Below are 18,249 nucleotides of genomic sequence, written 5' to 3'. Positions count from 1 at the left end.
TGAAATAAAATATTTGTAAAAACTGAAAAAAAGATATAGCTAAAGCATTTATTTAGCACTTGCTATGTGTCAGGCGCTGTACTAAGCATTGTGCATACATACATAAACAAAAAGAAAGTCCCTGCCCTCAAGTAGCTTACCTACTGATGGGGAAAGACAATGAATAAGGTAGAACTGAAAGGGTAGAGAGGCAGAAGATACCCATGTAGGGGCAAGATAGAAAAGTCTAGAGAGTCAGGAATTAAATCACATTAAAGGGAAGCACAATGGGCATGGATAACTACTCAAATGGAAGTTCTAACAAGGGAAGCTGGCTTCAAAAAAGAAAGGCAGATTTGGAAAGTTAAGAAGATGGTATCTGAAAATGGACTTATAGGAATGATAGTCTCTTGATCAGAGATTGAGTACACCTAAATAAGCCTGATTAGTAATTTTGCCTAGAGTTTTACAAATCTAATAAAAGAGCTTAAGAAGATATGAAGCGGTAGGGAGAAATTCCCTATGTATATCTAGAATAGCAAAAATGTAGGATGAATAGCAATAAAGATGCCCAGAAATTCATAAAAGACCAAGTTTTAAGAAGGAACCAACAATAAAATCCATGGCCTCAGAGGTCAATATATAAATGCACAAAATTTAAGTAGCAGGGAGAAAGTTGTAGTTTATCAGGGGACCTCTGGTTAACTGATTTCTCTTCAGCCCAGTTGATGTAATCACAGAAGATAAGGGATAAAAAAAGAACCAAGTAAGTGTTAATGTCTTAAAGTATAAAGAGGGCTTTATTACTTTCATTACAAGAAGAGAATTTCTCTAGATCAAACTGATGGAAGAGCCATTGGTTAGCCAAGGATCATTCATGCCTCTGGTAGCCTTTTAAGAAGTGAGATATACTCTTCTATAATGAGAGAGATGAAGCAGGAGACAGCACTGAGGAGTGCAACCTCTGGCAGCAGAAAAAAAGAGCTATGTGAAAAGATCCAAGCTCTTGAGAGGGAATAATTTCTTGTCTTTTTTGCCTCCCTCCTGTCCTTCAGTGAAGCTGCTCAAGCAGCCAGAGATTCCTTGTTCAGCAGAAAGCAGGCCCAGAGAGTATAGAGTATAAATCCAGAGCTGAAAGAGTTAACCCTGGCCATCAGGAGTTGGTCATTGGAGAGGAACAGAGAACAAAGGAACGGAGAAGAAACCCAACTGAGCGATCTACCAGGCAGAGATGTTACACCCAGGGAGAGCAGCAGAAGGGCACCATGAAAGGAGAAAGGAATAAAAGCTCTTCCATGCCATAGGTGTGAGCTGCACTTGGCCACATGTGTTTTTGCTACCTGTACCTCTCTGTGTGTATTTGTGGGAAAGTTTGCTCTAGGTTTATGGGGAAAATATTTTATAGCTTCTGTTCTTAGGATTCCATCGAAGTGGAGTTTACTGTGCCCTCTAGCTGACTATTAAAAGAAAACTTTTCACTGATAGAGGCTCATGAGCTACAGTTTTAGAAGTGCCTTGAACCTGAGAGGAGTTGTCCCACTGTGGACTTCATCTCTGTGAATTGAGGAGAAGGGTAGCCCAGAAAGAATACTACAGTCCAGAAGGATGGAAGAATGAAATTCTGAAGGTTAAAAAAAACCAGTTATGATAAAGAGGATATTTAGGGAACTGTTTAAACAAACCATTGTTAATGCATAAGGAATTTATCACTTAACATTTTAAAAAGACACATACAGAAGATGGAAATGAGGGCAAGTCATGTGATGAATTTTAAAAAAACAACATGGTATGATACCATAATACAGTGGAGTTACAAGTTATACAGGCTTTTGGCTCTAAAGTTAGCACATAAAATCTAGTTGAAATTCCTTGAACAGTCATAGTTGGAAAGATTCTAGGGTGTCTTTAAAAAGAAGGAAGTCTATATATAAGAATGGATGGATCTGAGGTGGTTAAGCTATTGAAAAGAATGTTAATTTTATTTTTCACAAAATCTCTCTCCCCCCACACTCTCTTGCTTTCTCCTCTCTCATAACTCTTTTCTCCTCTCACTTCTCTATAGACTTCTCTCTCTCTCTCTCTCTCTCCCCCCCAAAACAGGTATAGCTGAATTCACATAAAATCAGTGTGCATAAAGACTTCATTGTAGTGTGTTGAATGCTGAAAATGAGTTGAAGCTGGTAAGGAATATTTAAGACACAAAAATGTTTTTTTTAAAGCAGTGCTGGGGAAAAGAGGGCAAAGGAAGGACAGGGATGTTGCTAAAGGTTAATAGGACAAAGATAACAGACAAGGAGAGAGCAGACCTACTCAATTTCTATTTTACTTCAGATTTTTCTGCCACGGAGAATAATCTTATGACTGGAAAGGACAGAATAAAATGAGGAACTGAAACAGTAACCAAGTGACCCTAGATAAATTTATTTTATCAGATCCAGAAAAACTATATGCCAGGATACTGAAAAAAAACTGGTTAATATGATTGCTGAGCTACAGTCAGTGATGTTTGAAAGATCATGGAGAATAGGGAAGATGCCAAATGACCAAAGAAGAGCAAATGTCCCATTTTTCTTTTTTTGTTTTGTTTTGTTTTATTTTTCCCATTTTTCAACAAAGGAAAAAGAGTGGATTCTGCCAAGTGTAGGCCAGTGAGCTTGATCTTTATTCCTGCCAGAATTCTATTATTCAAGAGATGGACAGTGAATTCTAGAAAAGGAAGCAGTGGTCATAAAGAATTATTATGGCTTCATCCAGAATAAGTCATTCCAAAGTAACCCTACTTCCACTTTGGATGGGATCACTAGCCTGCTAAATCAGGGAAATGCTGTAAATACAGGGTCACAGACCTAGAGATTAAAGAACCCTTAGAGGTCATCTAGTCCAAAGCCCTCATTTTACAGATGTGGAAACTGAGGTGCAGAGAGGTTGTGATTTGCCTGAGGTCACAAAGGTAGGAAGAGGCAGAAGTAGGATTTGAACTCGGGTCTTCTGACTCCCCGTTCCATACTCTTTCCACAGTACAACACTTTCCCTTGATTGATATGTGGTCACATCTGTCAATTTACCAGGTGCGAGATGAAGCTTCGGAGCTGTTCTGATTTGAGTTTATCTTATTATAAAAGATCTGGAACAAACTTTCACGTGGTTAATAGTTATAACAACAGTAACATTTTCTTTTCGGATTTTTTAACCACTTATCAGTTAGGAAGTGGCTTAGTCTTAGATATTTCTGTTGATTCCCTATTGACTCTTGGATTTCAGATCTCTATCAGGGCTTTTTGATAGACATATTTTTCTCCCCAGTTTATGTTTTCCCTTCTTATCCTACTTGTCCCTTCTGCAAGAGGGGACAGTTTTATGGAATCATGATTCTCTATTTTATCTGTCATGGTATCCTTTCTCCTTTGGTTAATTCCTCCTAGTCATAACTATGAAAGCTGATCCCTGCCTCTTCTATTTTTTTTTAATAATGTGACCTTTTGTATTTTACATAAATATCCTTTTGAGCTGATTATAGTATACTGTATAAGAAGGTGGTCTAAGCCTAATTTCTGGAAAATCCCTTTCTAGTTCTCCAAGAAGTTCTTTTATCAAACAAAGAATTCTCTAAGTTCTTTATGTTCTCCAGTTTATTGAATACCAACATAACTTCAGCTCTTCAGCTACATTTTAGCAAAGCATTGGACTAAGTCCCTAATGCCGTACTTGCAGACAAGACACAGAGACATGAGTTGGACCATAGTACAATTAAGGGAATTTGGATCTGGTTGAATGACAAGACCTGAAGATATCCCAAATAGTAATCACTAATGGCTTGGATATACACTCATCAAACAAAACCAAAAGGGAGAGCTAATGTATTCGGTAATACGAGCCAAAAAGATCCCAAAAGGCTAGCACAGTGTTTGCATATTGTGGTTAACACAATGTTAACCCAGTGGGTTTAATAGGAATAAATGTAAAGACCTACACTTGGGTTAAAAAAAAACCAAAACAATAACCTAACTTCTTAAGTTCAAAATGAAGAGGTGTGGCCAGATAGGAATTTATCTAAAAATAATCTGGTGGTTTTAGTGAACTGTAAGCTTTTACTGGACCTTAAGCTCAAGGGGTCATGAGTGTGAATACAATCTTAAATTGCATTAAGAGGCAGTGGAGAGACAGACAGAGAGACTCAAGGGCTAGGGAGACGACAGTCCTACTGTATTATGCCTTGGACAGTCCACATCTGGAGTATTCAATGTTCAGTTCAGCATCACGTTTCAGGAGGAACTTGATGAGATGATGAATCCAGGTAAAAAGGCATCCAGCATGGTGAAGAAAGATCTCAACATTATGCTATCTGAGGACCAGCTGAAGGAACTGTAGATTTTTAGCTTGGTAAATAGAATACTTATCAAGAATTCTTAACTTTTTGTGTGTCATGGACCACAGTCCAGTGAAGTCTATGGATCTCTTCTCAGAATAATGTTTTTAAACACAGAAAATATATAGGATTGCAAAGGAAACCAATTACATTGAAATAGTTATCAATATCAATATCTATTTATCTATATCTATATTTTAAAGTTCATGAACATCAGGTTAAGAAACCCTGCCTTAGAGGGAACATGACAGCGATCTTAAAGATTTGAAGTCCCAACTTACGGAAGCAATGTTAAGACTTTTCTGCCTGGTCCCAAAGGACAGAGCTAGTAGCCAATTCATGTTAAGTCACAGAAACAAATTTCTGTTTGATGTTAGGAAATATTTTTAACACCTAAAGCTATGTCAGAGGGGACTGGGTTACCACAGGAGGCAGTGAGGAGATCTCCTTCATCAGGAGCTTTAAGTGAAAAAGGAGATGACTTGTTGAACAGGTTCCACAACGAACTCTTGCTGAGTTTCTGTCTTTCTGAGATCCTGTGACTAGATCTTTAAGACTCCTTCAAACTCTTAATATCTGTGGTTGTTACATTTGCTGCCCAAACAGCTATAACACAGGAACTGACAAGGGGATCTTGTTCCTCCTCTTCCACCCACAATCACCCAATCTAATTAACTAATATGCTAATGCCTAAAGCTTTGGACAGGGTGCTTGCCTCCCCATCTAGGTTGTTGTACGTAAACTTTGTAGGTGCAGACACTGCATCTTGTCTATTTATATTCCTCAGGACATTCACCGTGGTGGTTTGTACACGTCACTTGTTCTATGATGAATGGATGAATGCTCAGTTATGCCTGGGACTACCTGTAGTTGAATCATAGATCTTCAGAACTAGAAGAACTTCAGACTATGGAGAGTCGAGCTCCCAGTGGAATTAGTGGGCACAAAACTTGGTTCCACCATTTACTATCTGTGTGATCTTGGCAACCTATAACAGGATGGGGATTGGTTATATTTAAAGTGAGTCACTTCCAGCCCTAAATCCCATGATCCCTCATTTTACAGATGAAGAAACTGAAGCTTCTAGAGAGGTCTAGTTACTTGCTCATGGTCACACAGTCAATAAATGTCATCTTGGGAACTTTGCTACAGACCCCTGAATCTAAGTCCAGCACATTTTCTACCATATCACTACTGATGCTTTTAAGTGGGCCCTGAGCTGTTACTTTAAAAACAACACTTTTACAGGAAAGAGGTACTTTATTCTAAGAAAATCTTATAACATTTAATAATTATTACAAATGTCCATTGAAGCAGAGAGAAGGAAGCTACTACATTTCTCTTCACAGAGATAGTGCTCCAGAAATCTCTTTTGTAGGCCTAGCTACATTTATATTCCCTTTCCAATGAGATTTCAGAAAAGGAAAACTTAAATGTTCACACAGACCACTGTTGCATTCTTGCACTGCTCAGAAGACCTTGGTTCAAGTCCCTGAACTGCCACTTACTCTCTGGCCTGGGTCAACTCCCTTAATTCTCCTAAGGATCTTATTTTCTCTTCTGTAACATCTGGGCTTGGACTAGATCGGGAATTCTTCACATGGGGTCCATGGACTTATTTTTTTTTTAATGTTTTGAAAACGATTTCAATATGATTGGTTTCTCTTGAAAGCAATAAAAAACATTCCAAGAAGGGGTCCAGAGGCTTCATAGGACTGCCAGAGGGGTCCATCTGATACAAAAAACCCCCAAAACTTAAGAATTCCTGGACTGGATAATAGTCCCTTCCAGATATTACCTTAAAAACCTGTGATCTGCCCCTCTCTGGATTTACCTAGTTACCCTAAAGTCATTCATTTTGAACTGTCATTAGTCCTACCTCCAGCAGCCAGACTCTGACTCCATCCTTTACCAGAAACTGTTCCCTGGTTTGGTCATTTCTGGAGCTTTCTTCCTGAGAACAAATGCCTTTCATTTATAACTTTTGTTTTTACCAGTTTTCTATGTAAAATCTATTAGCTCTTATCAACAAAGTCCTGCCTTAATCAATACCTCTGAAGAATATGGTATTTCCGAACTCAGTTTGTCTTTTTTTAACCCTCATCTCTGGCTGGCAAACAGTGAGTTACAAATGAAAAGTACAGTTACATACTGCAGTATGTTAGAAGCAAATGGAAGCAACAATAGCCCTCTAACAGGGTGTTGCATGCAGTAGACATATATCGTTAGAATCTGCAGCTCTGGTGTCCCTGAATCCTAAAACCTAAGACATTATCTGACACTTAGAAAGTGCTTAATAAATACTCATTGACAGGTATTGTTGACTAAAGCCCCTAGAAGGTTGAAGTCATTATGTACATTTCTATTGGCAGTGTTCCTATGAAGTTCAGTCCTGGCGTAGCTCCAGGCTACACCCACTATGCTTCCTGAATTTCTGGTGCTGCCCAGGCCAAGATCAAACCCTCCTCCTTCAGACCTGAGGAGTCCAAGAAATTAAGTGATAAGATTTCTTCCTAAGGGTCCTGGGGTGCAACGGACACAAAGCCCACAAGCATCTCAGGAATTAATAGTGTTCAAGTGTGATGCCCCTCAATTTTAGAGCACACAATAATATGTACTCTGTGACTGTAGTTCCCTTTCAAGTGCCATGATATGAAAAAGGAACATTTATGCCTGTTCACAGAAACTAGACTGGCAACTTAGAGAAAACCAAATTAAAAAGAAAAAGAACAAAACAATACTTAAATCACAAGGGCAACCAGAACGGCGAGGAGATTAGAAGCCATGCTACACAACGATCAGTTGAAGGAACTGGGGATGGCTGAGCTACAGAAGAGACAACTTAGGGTAGGATGGGAAGGGAGAGAATGAGAGCCACCTCTACCTATCAGAAGGGCTGTCAAGTAAAGGGGGATTACACTGGTTCTGCTTGGCCCTACAGAGAAGAACCAGGCAACTCGTAGAGAGAGATTTCATCTGAACAGAAGGAAAAACTTCTTGATGATCAGAGCTGTACAAAAATAAGATGCACCCTAGGCAGAAAGCAGGAACCCTCAAGGTCACTGCCACTGGACTCCTTCAGAAGCTGAATGACCCTCGTCAGGTCAGTCGTAAAGGATATTCCTGCTTAGATAAAGCTGAGACTAGGTGACTCCTGAGGTCCCTCTTCAGTGTTGATTCTGTGCGTCCTAAAAAGAATGTAAAAGCTACCCTAAAAATTCATGGAAGAAAAATTCAGTACACTGCATCGTGTTATAAATTAGGGCAGAATTATTCTACAATTTAAAATTGCCCATGTGTGTACATATGTATGTATACATATATCCTTGTGTAAAGACACATATATACACATGTTTGCATGTGCAGATTCTATCAACTGAAGGCTGAAAAAGTCAGACATTGCCAAGAGAGGGGAACAGTGCCCAATACTTGGGTTCCTGCACCAAAGTCCTTTTTCAGTACCTCACTGTAACATGAAGGTGAGCCTGGGTTTTTTGAGGCTACAGCAACAAAGTGTAAACTCTGGGGCAGAATCTACCGTTCTGGAAAAGTTTCAGGTATGGACCTAGCAAAAGACTGTTTGCTGCCTGAAAATCAGTCCAGCTAAGTCTGGAGAAGCTCATTGTTAGAGGTCTGACCCAAATGGTAAATATTTTGGCCATACTAACCCATGAAAGTGTTTAATCTTGAGGTCCACTTTACTTTGTACATAATTACAAAAACCAATTATATTTATATTGTCTTAGAGATGTATCAGTTAGCAAATAGTAGCAAAGTAGCATGGAAGGTCAGGGAGAAGTGAAAAGGGAAGGAAACACACATGAGGCAAACTCAGTTCAAAACCTTTTCTTTCCATCTTTTTTATTTTAAATTACAAAGGACGTTGCATACACTGACGAGTCTGTATCTGACTAGAAGTGCAGAGGGGCTGGAAAGTGACAGTAAACAAAGTCAAAATTTGGTTGTGTCTTTTTTCTCTTAAAAGAAAAAAACCACACAACCATTAACCAACATTTAAATAGAGTAACTTTTAAAACAGCTCATGCGTTACAAGGTAAAATTCTTTCTAAACAAGAGAGACAAGACTGATTCCAATAAAAAGTTTCTTAGCTCCAGTTGGAAAAGAACTACAGAATATTTGACAACATTACAAACAGGACTCCAAGCAACTATGCAAAAGAGATGGCCACAGTGTATGAACAAATGCTCGGACCTTGACCTTCCCCCCCCCCATGCCTTTAGATTCTGTCAGCATTCGAGATCACTGTTGACCACAAATCCTAACCTCCAGGACAACTCTCGTATAGTGGAAGCCACCATTGTAGGGAAGAAGAATCAGAAAGCAGGCAGTGGAATACAGTGCCATAAGAATGTTTCCAAAAGCAGATACGGTCCACACACATATATACACATCTATGCTTTTTGGTTCTTTGAAAAACAGTGGTTAGAGAAAGGAGGGACCAGAGGAGACCATCAGTCACACCGCCACCCAACCCAGAAGTCATTCTTCCTGTGTGCTTGACACTGTTACACTGGTATGGAAGAGGCAAACCCAGTTCACCCAAACTTGGCACATCAAGATACTCAACTTGAACATTCTCCATTAGTCACCAATACTCTGACCCTACAATACCAATTAGAAATAGTTTTAAAGAGGTACCTGTCCTTCTCTCAATAAAAGTGGAAATTTGGCATGATAATTCAATTTATAATTCATAAGTCTTTCTGTAATTCTAGTCAGTTTGAGCAGTGGGACTGTTTCAACACAATCACCATTTGCTCTATGGAAGCCTGTGACATTCAGTAGTACATTTTCACCATCTTTATCCCATACTTTTTTTTCCTTCCAAATGAAAAACATTCCTGTAGTTGACATTCATAGTTACATATCATTACATATTTAAGATATTAAAAAAAGGATGGAGTCTTCTCAAAATCATAATGCCCTTAGTAAGATTACAAAGAATCCACAATTATTGTGGCACTGTGTTTGAAACTATTTGTCATGATCCTCGGGAAGAACAAAAGTAGCAAACTGCATTTCTGTGCAAAGTTATGAAAATGGCCTCAGTTCCCCATGAAACAGTATTTTTTTTGACAAAAATTCTATTAAGAGGATAACTGAAACCATTTCCTTTAACACTGAAGGCATAATTCAATTAATTCTCAAAATTCAAGTTTCAAGACTAGAGTGATACTAACATTTGTGTTACATAATTAGGCAATGCTTCAACAGAACTTGAGGAAGACTATTAACAAGAATGGGAACATAATATTACTTTGTTAGTTCCTGCTGAAGGCCACTTGAATTCATTTCAGAAAGTTAACTCAAAGCAGCTAAATTCTCCTTGTTAAAAAGATTTATGGAATAAAGAAAAGCACATCCATCTTGCCATTTTGGTGAATAAACTAACAGCTTTATTAATGAAGGCAAACATCAGATAATTGTATGAATATTATATATATATGTATATATATATAAAAAGAAATCCAAACTGACAGCATTGTATTTCAAAAGTACTATACTTCTGATTCTTTAAAAGAGACTTGTCATCTGTTTTAGAAACAAACAGAAACTGGTACTCTTCTCCTAAAAAAATTTGTGGAAAAATGAAAGTAAGTAAATTTTAAGCTGATGAGTTGAACATACCTTTCTTTAAATGCAGACTATTTGCTAATGAGCAAAAAAAGTCAAGCATCAGAAAGAAGTTGTATGATAAAGTCATGAAAGTCAGAGAAAAAGGACGTAGTGGAATTATTGTTAACCCTCTCCCCTCATACTCAAAAGACCATTCAAAATTGGTCTTCCATACAAATATAAAATAACTACAAAGAGAGAGGGGAATTTGAAACCAGACCCATCTGAAATCCTTCATGATGCTTTTTTATTATATTTTTGATTCTCTTTCCAAAAAGGTCAAAGAGTTAAAAGACTTAGGGAGTGGAAGGGGATGAAGACATTTAGTTCTAAAGGTACAAGTAAGGCACAATATAAAGCCACATCATAATCTGTCATGAAGGATATAGGAAAGGACAAGAATCATACATGGTACGGTAGAACAAGCAATCATATCGACTGAAAAAGTGTGGCACCCAATTCAAAACTTTGACAAGATCTTAACAAGAGCAGTTGGACAGCATGCTTTAATATGGAAACAAACTCTATAAAGAATCCAGTGTATCTGAAACAAGGAAGGTTTTTTTTTCTTTAAATCATAGTAGTACTAGAATTGAAGTGTATAAATTGCTTTTGAATGATGGGATTATTTGAAGTGAATATTCACAATGCCTCCACTTAAAATAAAATTCAGGACTTCATTATGATCTGCATACCATGTATGAACACTGAAAACCTTTAGAGAGCTCTTCTCTAATGATCTTCATCCAAAACTACATGCCACAATTTCCAAAAACAGAACATGTACAGTTGTTGGGGGTTTTGTTAACCCTTATAAGATTTGTTTGTGTGATAAGTATACACTAAATGTATATATTTTAATGACAATAGAGGAAGCAGATTATTACTGGCATTAAAGTACGACCATTTCTAGACGGTTTTAAATGCCACAGAGTCCCCTGGTTAAAATGTAAAGCTGCACAGCTTGCCTATGTCATCTTTACGGTAAAGTTAAAACAACTGAAGGTTTTAACTTTACTCTACATTTTACTGCCAGGTTTTATTTAGATCAAGTATCGCTGCAGCATTCTGACCAGCCCAGATTTAGCAGCAAATGGCAGGAATCATATAAAACGCAATCTTTTTTTTTTTTAACAAAGTGCTTTTCTAAGATATACATACATATATAAATAGGTACAAAATAAAGTGTCAACATTAAAAAGCTCAACTATTTAAAAGCTTTTAACTATTTAACTTAAGTTGTACATATAAAACACTGAAATGAGAGAGTAGGGTAATCCATTACATGGATTTGGAATTTTTTTTCTTTTTTCTTTTTTCTTTTGAAATGTGAGACCAAAATCATATTCTGGTTTGTAGACAGGAAAAAAAATGATCACAATGGAGCCGCTAAAATGGGTCATTTTATAAATCAGTTGAATCTCTATCATGAAAGTGATCTTCACCTGATTGTAAAACTGTGGTGTTGGCAATACTTTTAAATTTACCAGGCACATTCTCTTTATCTTTCCCAAGTTACAGATTTGTACTTTGCCTTCCTTCCCCCACCAAAAGAGAACTAACAAAATTTTCAAAACCATTTCTTGTTTGTTTTGTAATCCGTTTGCTCTAGAGTCTGCTCTAACTCATCAAGGATGTTTCTATCAAATGTACGGGGAAAACATGTGCATCACAGTTTTAGTGCAAGTGTTGATGACTTCCTCCCTTGGAGTTTCTAAAAAATTTCATGATACTGTGCATGCAGTATAGGAACAAGATACAATATGTTTACATGTTACTGGGTGTTTCAGACTCAAACCTCTAAAGCTTAAAAAATGCAAATTTTAAAAAATCTGTTTCAGTAAAGAAAAGAAAACACACTGTACAAATAAACTGTACTAAAGAATAAATTCTCCAAGGGGGAAATGGGAGGCCTATATGACTTTCAAATGTACAGTCCCAGAACCTGAGTTTGAACCTTTCGGTACTTTTATTCTGGTTGAGCAGGTCGTTTAATGTGGTTCTGTTTTTTGTCACCACCACCATCACCTCCAATAACAGGTCAAACAAAACCTGACAATGAATATTAAGAGGAAGGAAAAAATAGGGACATTCCGGGGGAAGGTCCACAAATCCAGAGAATGATGCTGCCCTGACATAAAGAATTTCTCATACCTCTTAGGTAAAGCTTTAACACAGTTTAAACACTGACTAGTGAAGCTGACTTTTATATGAGCAAAAGAGCACCTAAAAACTAAATGTGTTAATATCTGTCAATCATAGAAACTAGAATTAACAAGAATTAAGTCACATGTAAGTTTGAAGAAGCTAGTTTGGAAATACCTGTACAAAAATATAAAAATCTATAAATTTTTTTTTGTTTTAAGCTTGTGTTGATACTTGGAAATATTACATGCACAATAATACATCAATTGGAAAAGTGGCAACTAAAGAATTAGGTATTTGTAGCCTTTTCTTTCTTTACATATATATATACACAGTACAATAAAAATAATCTGTATTTTGGTTGTTTGGTGGAAGTATACTACAACAAGCTAAATAAACTTTTTAAATCCTCAAAATCGAAAACTATTTTACCAATAGCTTACTAAAATGCAAATATATTAAAATTTCCTACAATAAGTGCAGAAAAAAAGATTTACAAACTCCTAAATGGCCACCAACTTATCTACTATGGAAGCGAACTAGAGGAACAGCAAAATAATATTTGTATGTATGAATGCTCCTTCTGTAGATAATTGGACCCAAACAGAAATAAAATTCACAGTTCAGTAAGATCCCTAACCCTGACCTTTTGATTTTTTTTCTTTTTTTCCTTTTTTTTTCATACATTCAGTACAGTATCATGTAAGCTGTGCAAAACTTTACTTAGACTGGCAGTTCGCCATATCAGTTGCATTTGTCTTTGGTACAAAAAAATAAAACAATCGCATTAATGTGCAAGTATTTGTCTTCTTCCGGCCAAGTACCGAAATTGAGTTTTCTAGAGCCATCTTTTTTTTTTTATACAATACACAGACTCTGTGGCATATATCTACATTTCAACATAGTCCTATATACATTCAAAAAAATTTTTAAAGTTGGAACAAAAACATTTAAACCCCATAATTTTACCATCTATACATCTTGTTTTTCCTCATTAGGGTTATCATACAAAACATTACCAGTTTATAGCTACAGTTTTCCCCCAAATACAAGGCACAAAGAATATGCTTTTTTTCTTGCACGGACATATATATATATCATATTGAGCTCTGAAAATTAAAGTCTAATATGGCACACCAGCATGAGTGCTATGTGTGCTATGTACAAGTGAGATTAATGGTTGTGGGAAAAAAATTAGAACACAAAGCAGTAATTCTAAAAACAATCTAAACTGACAATTTTAAAAAATGCTTCCTCTTAATTTTGTGTTGTATTCAGAGCATAAACCTGCCAGAACATTTGGCATTTGCTAACACTTTCACTTGCAGAAACAAATTTGACTTCTATAGATTTTGCACCCTGGTCCTAAACAGCCACTTATAAACATGTAAGTTTCCAAACTGATGCCAGAAGCAGTTTTAACTAGGGTTTATGCTCTGAAAAATGCTATAATCAAGTATTTTGGATCATGCTTCACTTATACTACTTAGTTATTAAAACAATGTAACCTAATCGTAAATGTTTACATAATGCTAAACTGACATGCAGAACAGAATGAAATTTTACAATGAAGAACCTGACTGAGCACAGACATAATTCTGACCAGAGAGCAGTGGTCATATGAGGCCAATTACACTTTGGATGTTGGTATTCTTAGTCCTACTAGACCCCCAGTGGGGTTGCCTTCTGCAGTCTTCTCTAACACTTGGTTCACAAATTCTGAGGTTTGTCCAGCAACTGGTAGACCTGAAGAAGGAAGAGAACAGCTACATTCAGATGCCCACTCAAGGACCTCACAATGCCTCTCGGGCGTCAGGTTCCTCACTTTTAAAATAAGTCTAGAGGCTGTGATCATAAAAACCGGGATGGTAAAGGTAAGGAATTTACAGTTTAGTTCAGAGATAGGGAACCTCTAGGACAATCAGACTTGGCCCCAGGCTTTGCTTCTGCCCCAAGAGGATACTGCTCTGATCACTTCTACTCCTACAAGCCAGAGAACAATTGCCCTCAACCCCAGGTGGATATCGACTTATTTCATTTGGAATGGAATCTAATGTTTTATGGATTGTAACAGGTGAAAGCTGAGAATAATGGTTATTCAGTCATATGGCAGAATTTTAACTAAAGTTGTTTTGATTATTGACTGTTTTATTGTTCTTTTAAAAAGCAGTTGAGTTTAATGTTTCTACTCCTCTAAAAAAAGAAAGAAAACACTGGGGCACAGTGAACAGAGCACTGGCCCTGGAGTCAGGAAGACCTGAGTTCAAATCCGACCTCAGACACTTGACACCAGCTGTGTGACCCCTGGCAAGTCACTTAATTCTGACAGCCTCACCCCGCCCCCCAAAAACAAAAACAAACCAAAAAAACCCCATTAATTAGCTTTTGGAATGTAGCCCTTCAATGACTTTTTCCTAAGGGTTAGTGGTATTTGACAGAAACTGACTTTTGTCCTTAACGCTGGTCTAGTGCTAAGATTACTATAGCTTAGGTATGGCATTAGTCCCACCTGGCACCACGTGCCACAAGATGTGACTCTTTCAGGTCATTCTGGCCTTTCTTAGGAATTCAGAACTATCTTGCATCATAATTATTTCTATGCCTGTCTCATTTCCCCTGTTAGATTAGAAACTTCTTGGGGGTAGGAACCAGGTTTTTTTTTCCCCATGCCTATAGTAGATACTCAATTCATGTTTGCTGAATTTAAGGGCTGAGAGGTTGGGGATTGTTTGCCCTAATATTAATGGTCCAGGACCACTACCTGCTGTTATTGGTCCTGTTTTTTCCCTTTCTATAAGGTTATGAGCTGTTACTTCTCGCTGCTCTCTGCTGCTGTGCTGCCTCTTTTGGCACCCCATCCTGCCCTATTTATTTCACTATTTCTAATCTGTTGTGACCTAGGAACCCAGATGATTAAGACTGTTAAAACTGTACAAAAGCTATATAAAAAAGGAGGATACTAAACAAGTTAATAAGCCCTGAAGGTAGATCTCTTCTACTGGAGTAAGGTCTATGGATTTTGAGGCAGTTATTTCAGCCACTCATGTCTCTTTTACTTCTAAAAGCTGAAGAATTTTATGATTTTGTCTTCCCACCTATGTTCCAGATGGCTGAAGTTACCTAAGTATAATCTCTAGATAAGAAGAGTTATAGGGAAACTTTAATGATAAGGTCAAAATCATATTAAAAAAACAAACAAATGTGATAAGATAGCTTTGCCTTTGGTAAATTTAACTCGCATTTGTAAAGTGAATTATCATTTGTTCGATACACAATATCTGTACAAAAACAAGAGCTTTTTTCCCTTTTAGTATCATACCATAAACTGCATTCTTTTATTTGAAGACATGTCTTGAATTATCCTTACCAAGAGTGTCTTTAATAAGTATGTCAAGCTTTTGCCCCATGTTAGGTCCTCTGTCCTCTCTTGGATTCTGTACTCGATTGACAATTTCTTGCTTGATAGAGTTGATTACAAACAGCAAGTTATCTGCAAAACAGGAAGCATATAGAGGACACATTACCTAAAAAGAAAAGTGTTTGAGGTTGAATTTATAATAAGTTAGAAGTATGAAAAACACTACTTAAAAAAAGCTTCTTTTTTTTCCAAAATAAAGTACTTTTAAAATGTATTAATGGTCTGGTACCACTGAATCTTGGTGCTGTGGAAGGTCTGAAATCATTTTAGGTCTCTTGAGTTGGACTGAATAACCCTGAGTGCTAGAGGAATAGGCTGAAATTTCTGGTGGGGTTTGGCTTCTATCTTGATTGGATGCTGAGAATGTCCTAGATCCCTCTGGTCCATGATTATTTGGCAAAAGTCACATATAGATATATCAAAAATAAAGACCAAAATACTTCCCCATCAGGGGAAAATAGGTGGCAGGTTATAAGTCATCTTCTATTCATGCTTCTGACAAGCTAATGATTTATCTGTTTTTGACAAATTATATTACAGAATCACAGATTTGAAAGGGACCTCACATACTATTCAGTCCAATCTGTACCTGAAGAGAAATCTCCACTACAACATCCCAAATAAGTAGTCACCTAGCCTCCTCTGTTTGAAGATGGCAAAGAAGAATAACTCACTATCTCCCAAAATAGCTGATTCTGCCTTTAGGCAACTCAGGCATGAAGTTTTTCCTCACATCAAACTACCTTACTGAGGTTTCCACCTTGTTCTGTTTCCTGGGGCTAAACAGAACAAGTCTAATCTCTCAGTAAATACTTGAAGACAGCCATCCATATTCCCCTTGAGTCTTCTTTTTTTCTAGGCTCAACAGCTATATTTCCTTCAACTGATCTTTGTATGCCATGGTTCCCAGCTGCCTTACTACCATGGAGGCTCTCCCTTGGATATGTTTTAGTATGTGAATATTCTTTTGCAAATGTGGCAGTCTGAACCAAATCTAAAATCTTGATGTGGTCAGATCAGATCAGAGTTCAACAGGATTATAACCTTTTCTAAACACCAAGTCTCTCTTTATATATAAGCCTAAAATTGAATTCACTTTTTACACTGCCACAGTAAACTGTTGACTCATATTGTGTTTGCAATACAGTAAAACCTCCAGATTTTTTTAAACTATTGTCTAGTTCAAAACATCTCCCCCACCACCTATGTCAGTAGGAAACTGACTTCAGTTTTAACACTTTTAAAGGGAAATGGATGACCAAAGCATAAACTAACCTTCGGAACTGAATAATTCGCAAGTTTAGCTTATTTTTTCTTACCCAGAATAACACCTCCATGGGATTTTCATGGAAGTCACAACCTATCCATGAGATACTGAGCTACACATGGAAGAGACTACATTTAGAAGCAGATAAGCAAGACAAGCACCTGTGGTTAGTACACCAGACTACAGGAGCTCTGGTTAGCAGATCAAAGGCTAACGGTTCACTCAGTAGCTAAAACAAACAATATTTCTAGTAAGTCTTCACCTCACAACTGGCTAGACTAACTAATGTAGCACATGTTGTGTTATGTTTTTCATGTTTGTTTTTAAATTAAAGGAAAGTGAAAGTTTACATCAATGGTTCACTCAACAAAAATTATGTGAGTGATTTTCAAGAACGAATCACACATGCAAACCATGCATCAAATTTGTAAAGAGAGATTATGAGTGAAATTCTTAAAAATAAGTGTTCACAAGACAAATAAAAGAATAAGGGTAACATCTGGTGTGGTGTAGGACCAGTCAGACCAGATATCCATGTAAGTATTTATACATTCCAAAGAGTCAGGGGGGAGATAGGGGGGAAAGTACAACAGCTTGGTGAGTTGGTAGATAAACAGGCAGGTGGCACAAGGTAGAGGCTGGGCAAGAGAGAGGATGCTAAGAGTGGGTAAGTGGGAAAGGGAGTAGTTGAAGTAATTCTGTGAATGCTAGTAAATGTCTTAAAACATTACCATATTCTGTATTAAGACCCCATAATTTCACTTTATTAGCTTCATATTGAGCTTTTTTCTTTAGTCTGCAAGCCCTATAAAGGAAAAAGTAGTTAGTTAACTTTTGTTTCAGAATATATTCAGAAAATTCCTTTAAACTCTCCCATCAGAAACTTTCTAAAGGGAATAAAAACTAATGTCCTCTGTTGTTTATGGGACCAAAAGGCTGCTGCTGCTGATCTAGGAAAATTGTTACTAACAAAAAGTATAACCCCACACCAGAACTGTAACTAGGGCAGCTTGGTCAGTGCTTTAAGCCAGGGCAAACATTTCTGACAGCATGGTCCCAGGGTCTATATCTTCCCTTGCCTGCCTCACCGTTGGCTTCAGCCCAGGGGCACTTCCCACACAAACATAGCCACACCCTAAGCTTGCTGCCCCCACTGCTTACTTGCTCCCAATGCAAAATTTGCTAGTTATAGTGTTGACATACACAAACTTGTTTATAATTCAAATAGATTCTGATTCTTCAAGTACTAGACTAAAAACTACAATCTAATTTTCCAATACAATATAAAAATTGAATGACCTAGCATGTAACCAACTTCTCCCATTAAAAAGAAAAATTCCACACTGACCTTAAAATGTTTCCAAAGGGTAGAAAGCATAGCATTTTTCTACATAGTTTGAAGATGTCTCCTCTGTACAGCTCACTAAAAGAATAAT

General features: G+C 37.2%; 1 protein-coding gene across 2 annotated transcripts in view; it reads right to left on the bottom strand.

The window, feature by feature from the left end:
* Positions 1-8,176: 8,176 nt before the first annotated feature.
* Positions 8,177-18,249, bottom strand: part of CREBRF (CREB3 regulatory factor) — a 47,292-nt gene continuing 37,219 nt past the window's right edge. For both annotated transcript variants that reach the window (XM_020969116.2, XM_020969117.2), the window contains 3 exons: positions 17,545-17,618; positions 15,496-15,618; positions 8,177-13,874 (listed from right to left, as the gene is read on the bottom strand). In XM_020969116.2, the coding sequence (XP_020824775.1) occupies positions 13,759-13,874; positions 15,496-15,618; positions 17,545-17,618 (313 nt within the window). In that variant the 3' untranslated portion in view covers positions 8,177-13,758. The remainder of the gene's footprint in view (positions 13,875-15,495; positions 15,619-17,544; positions 17,619-18,249) is intronic.

Source organism: Phascolarctos cinereus, unplaced genomic scaffold, assembly GCF_003287225.1.
Source record: "Phascolarctos cinereus isolate Bilbo 61053 unplaced genomic scaffold, phaCin_HiC Scaffold_2;HRSCAF=192, whole genome shotgun sequence".
Lineage (NCBI taxonomy): Eukaryota > Metazoa > Chordata > Mammalia > Diprotodontia > Phascolarctidae > Phascolarctos > Phascolarctos cinereus.
Note: the sequence above shows the minus strand (reverse complement) of the source record. Positions and strands in the feature narration are given on the sequence as shown.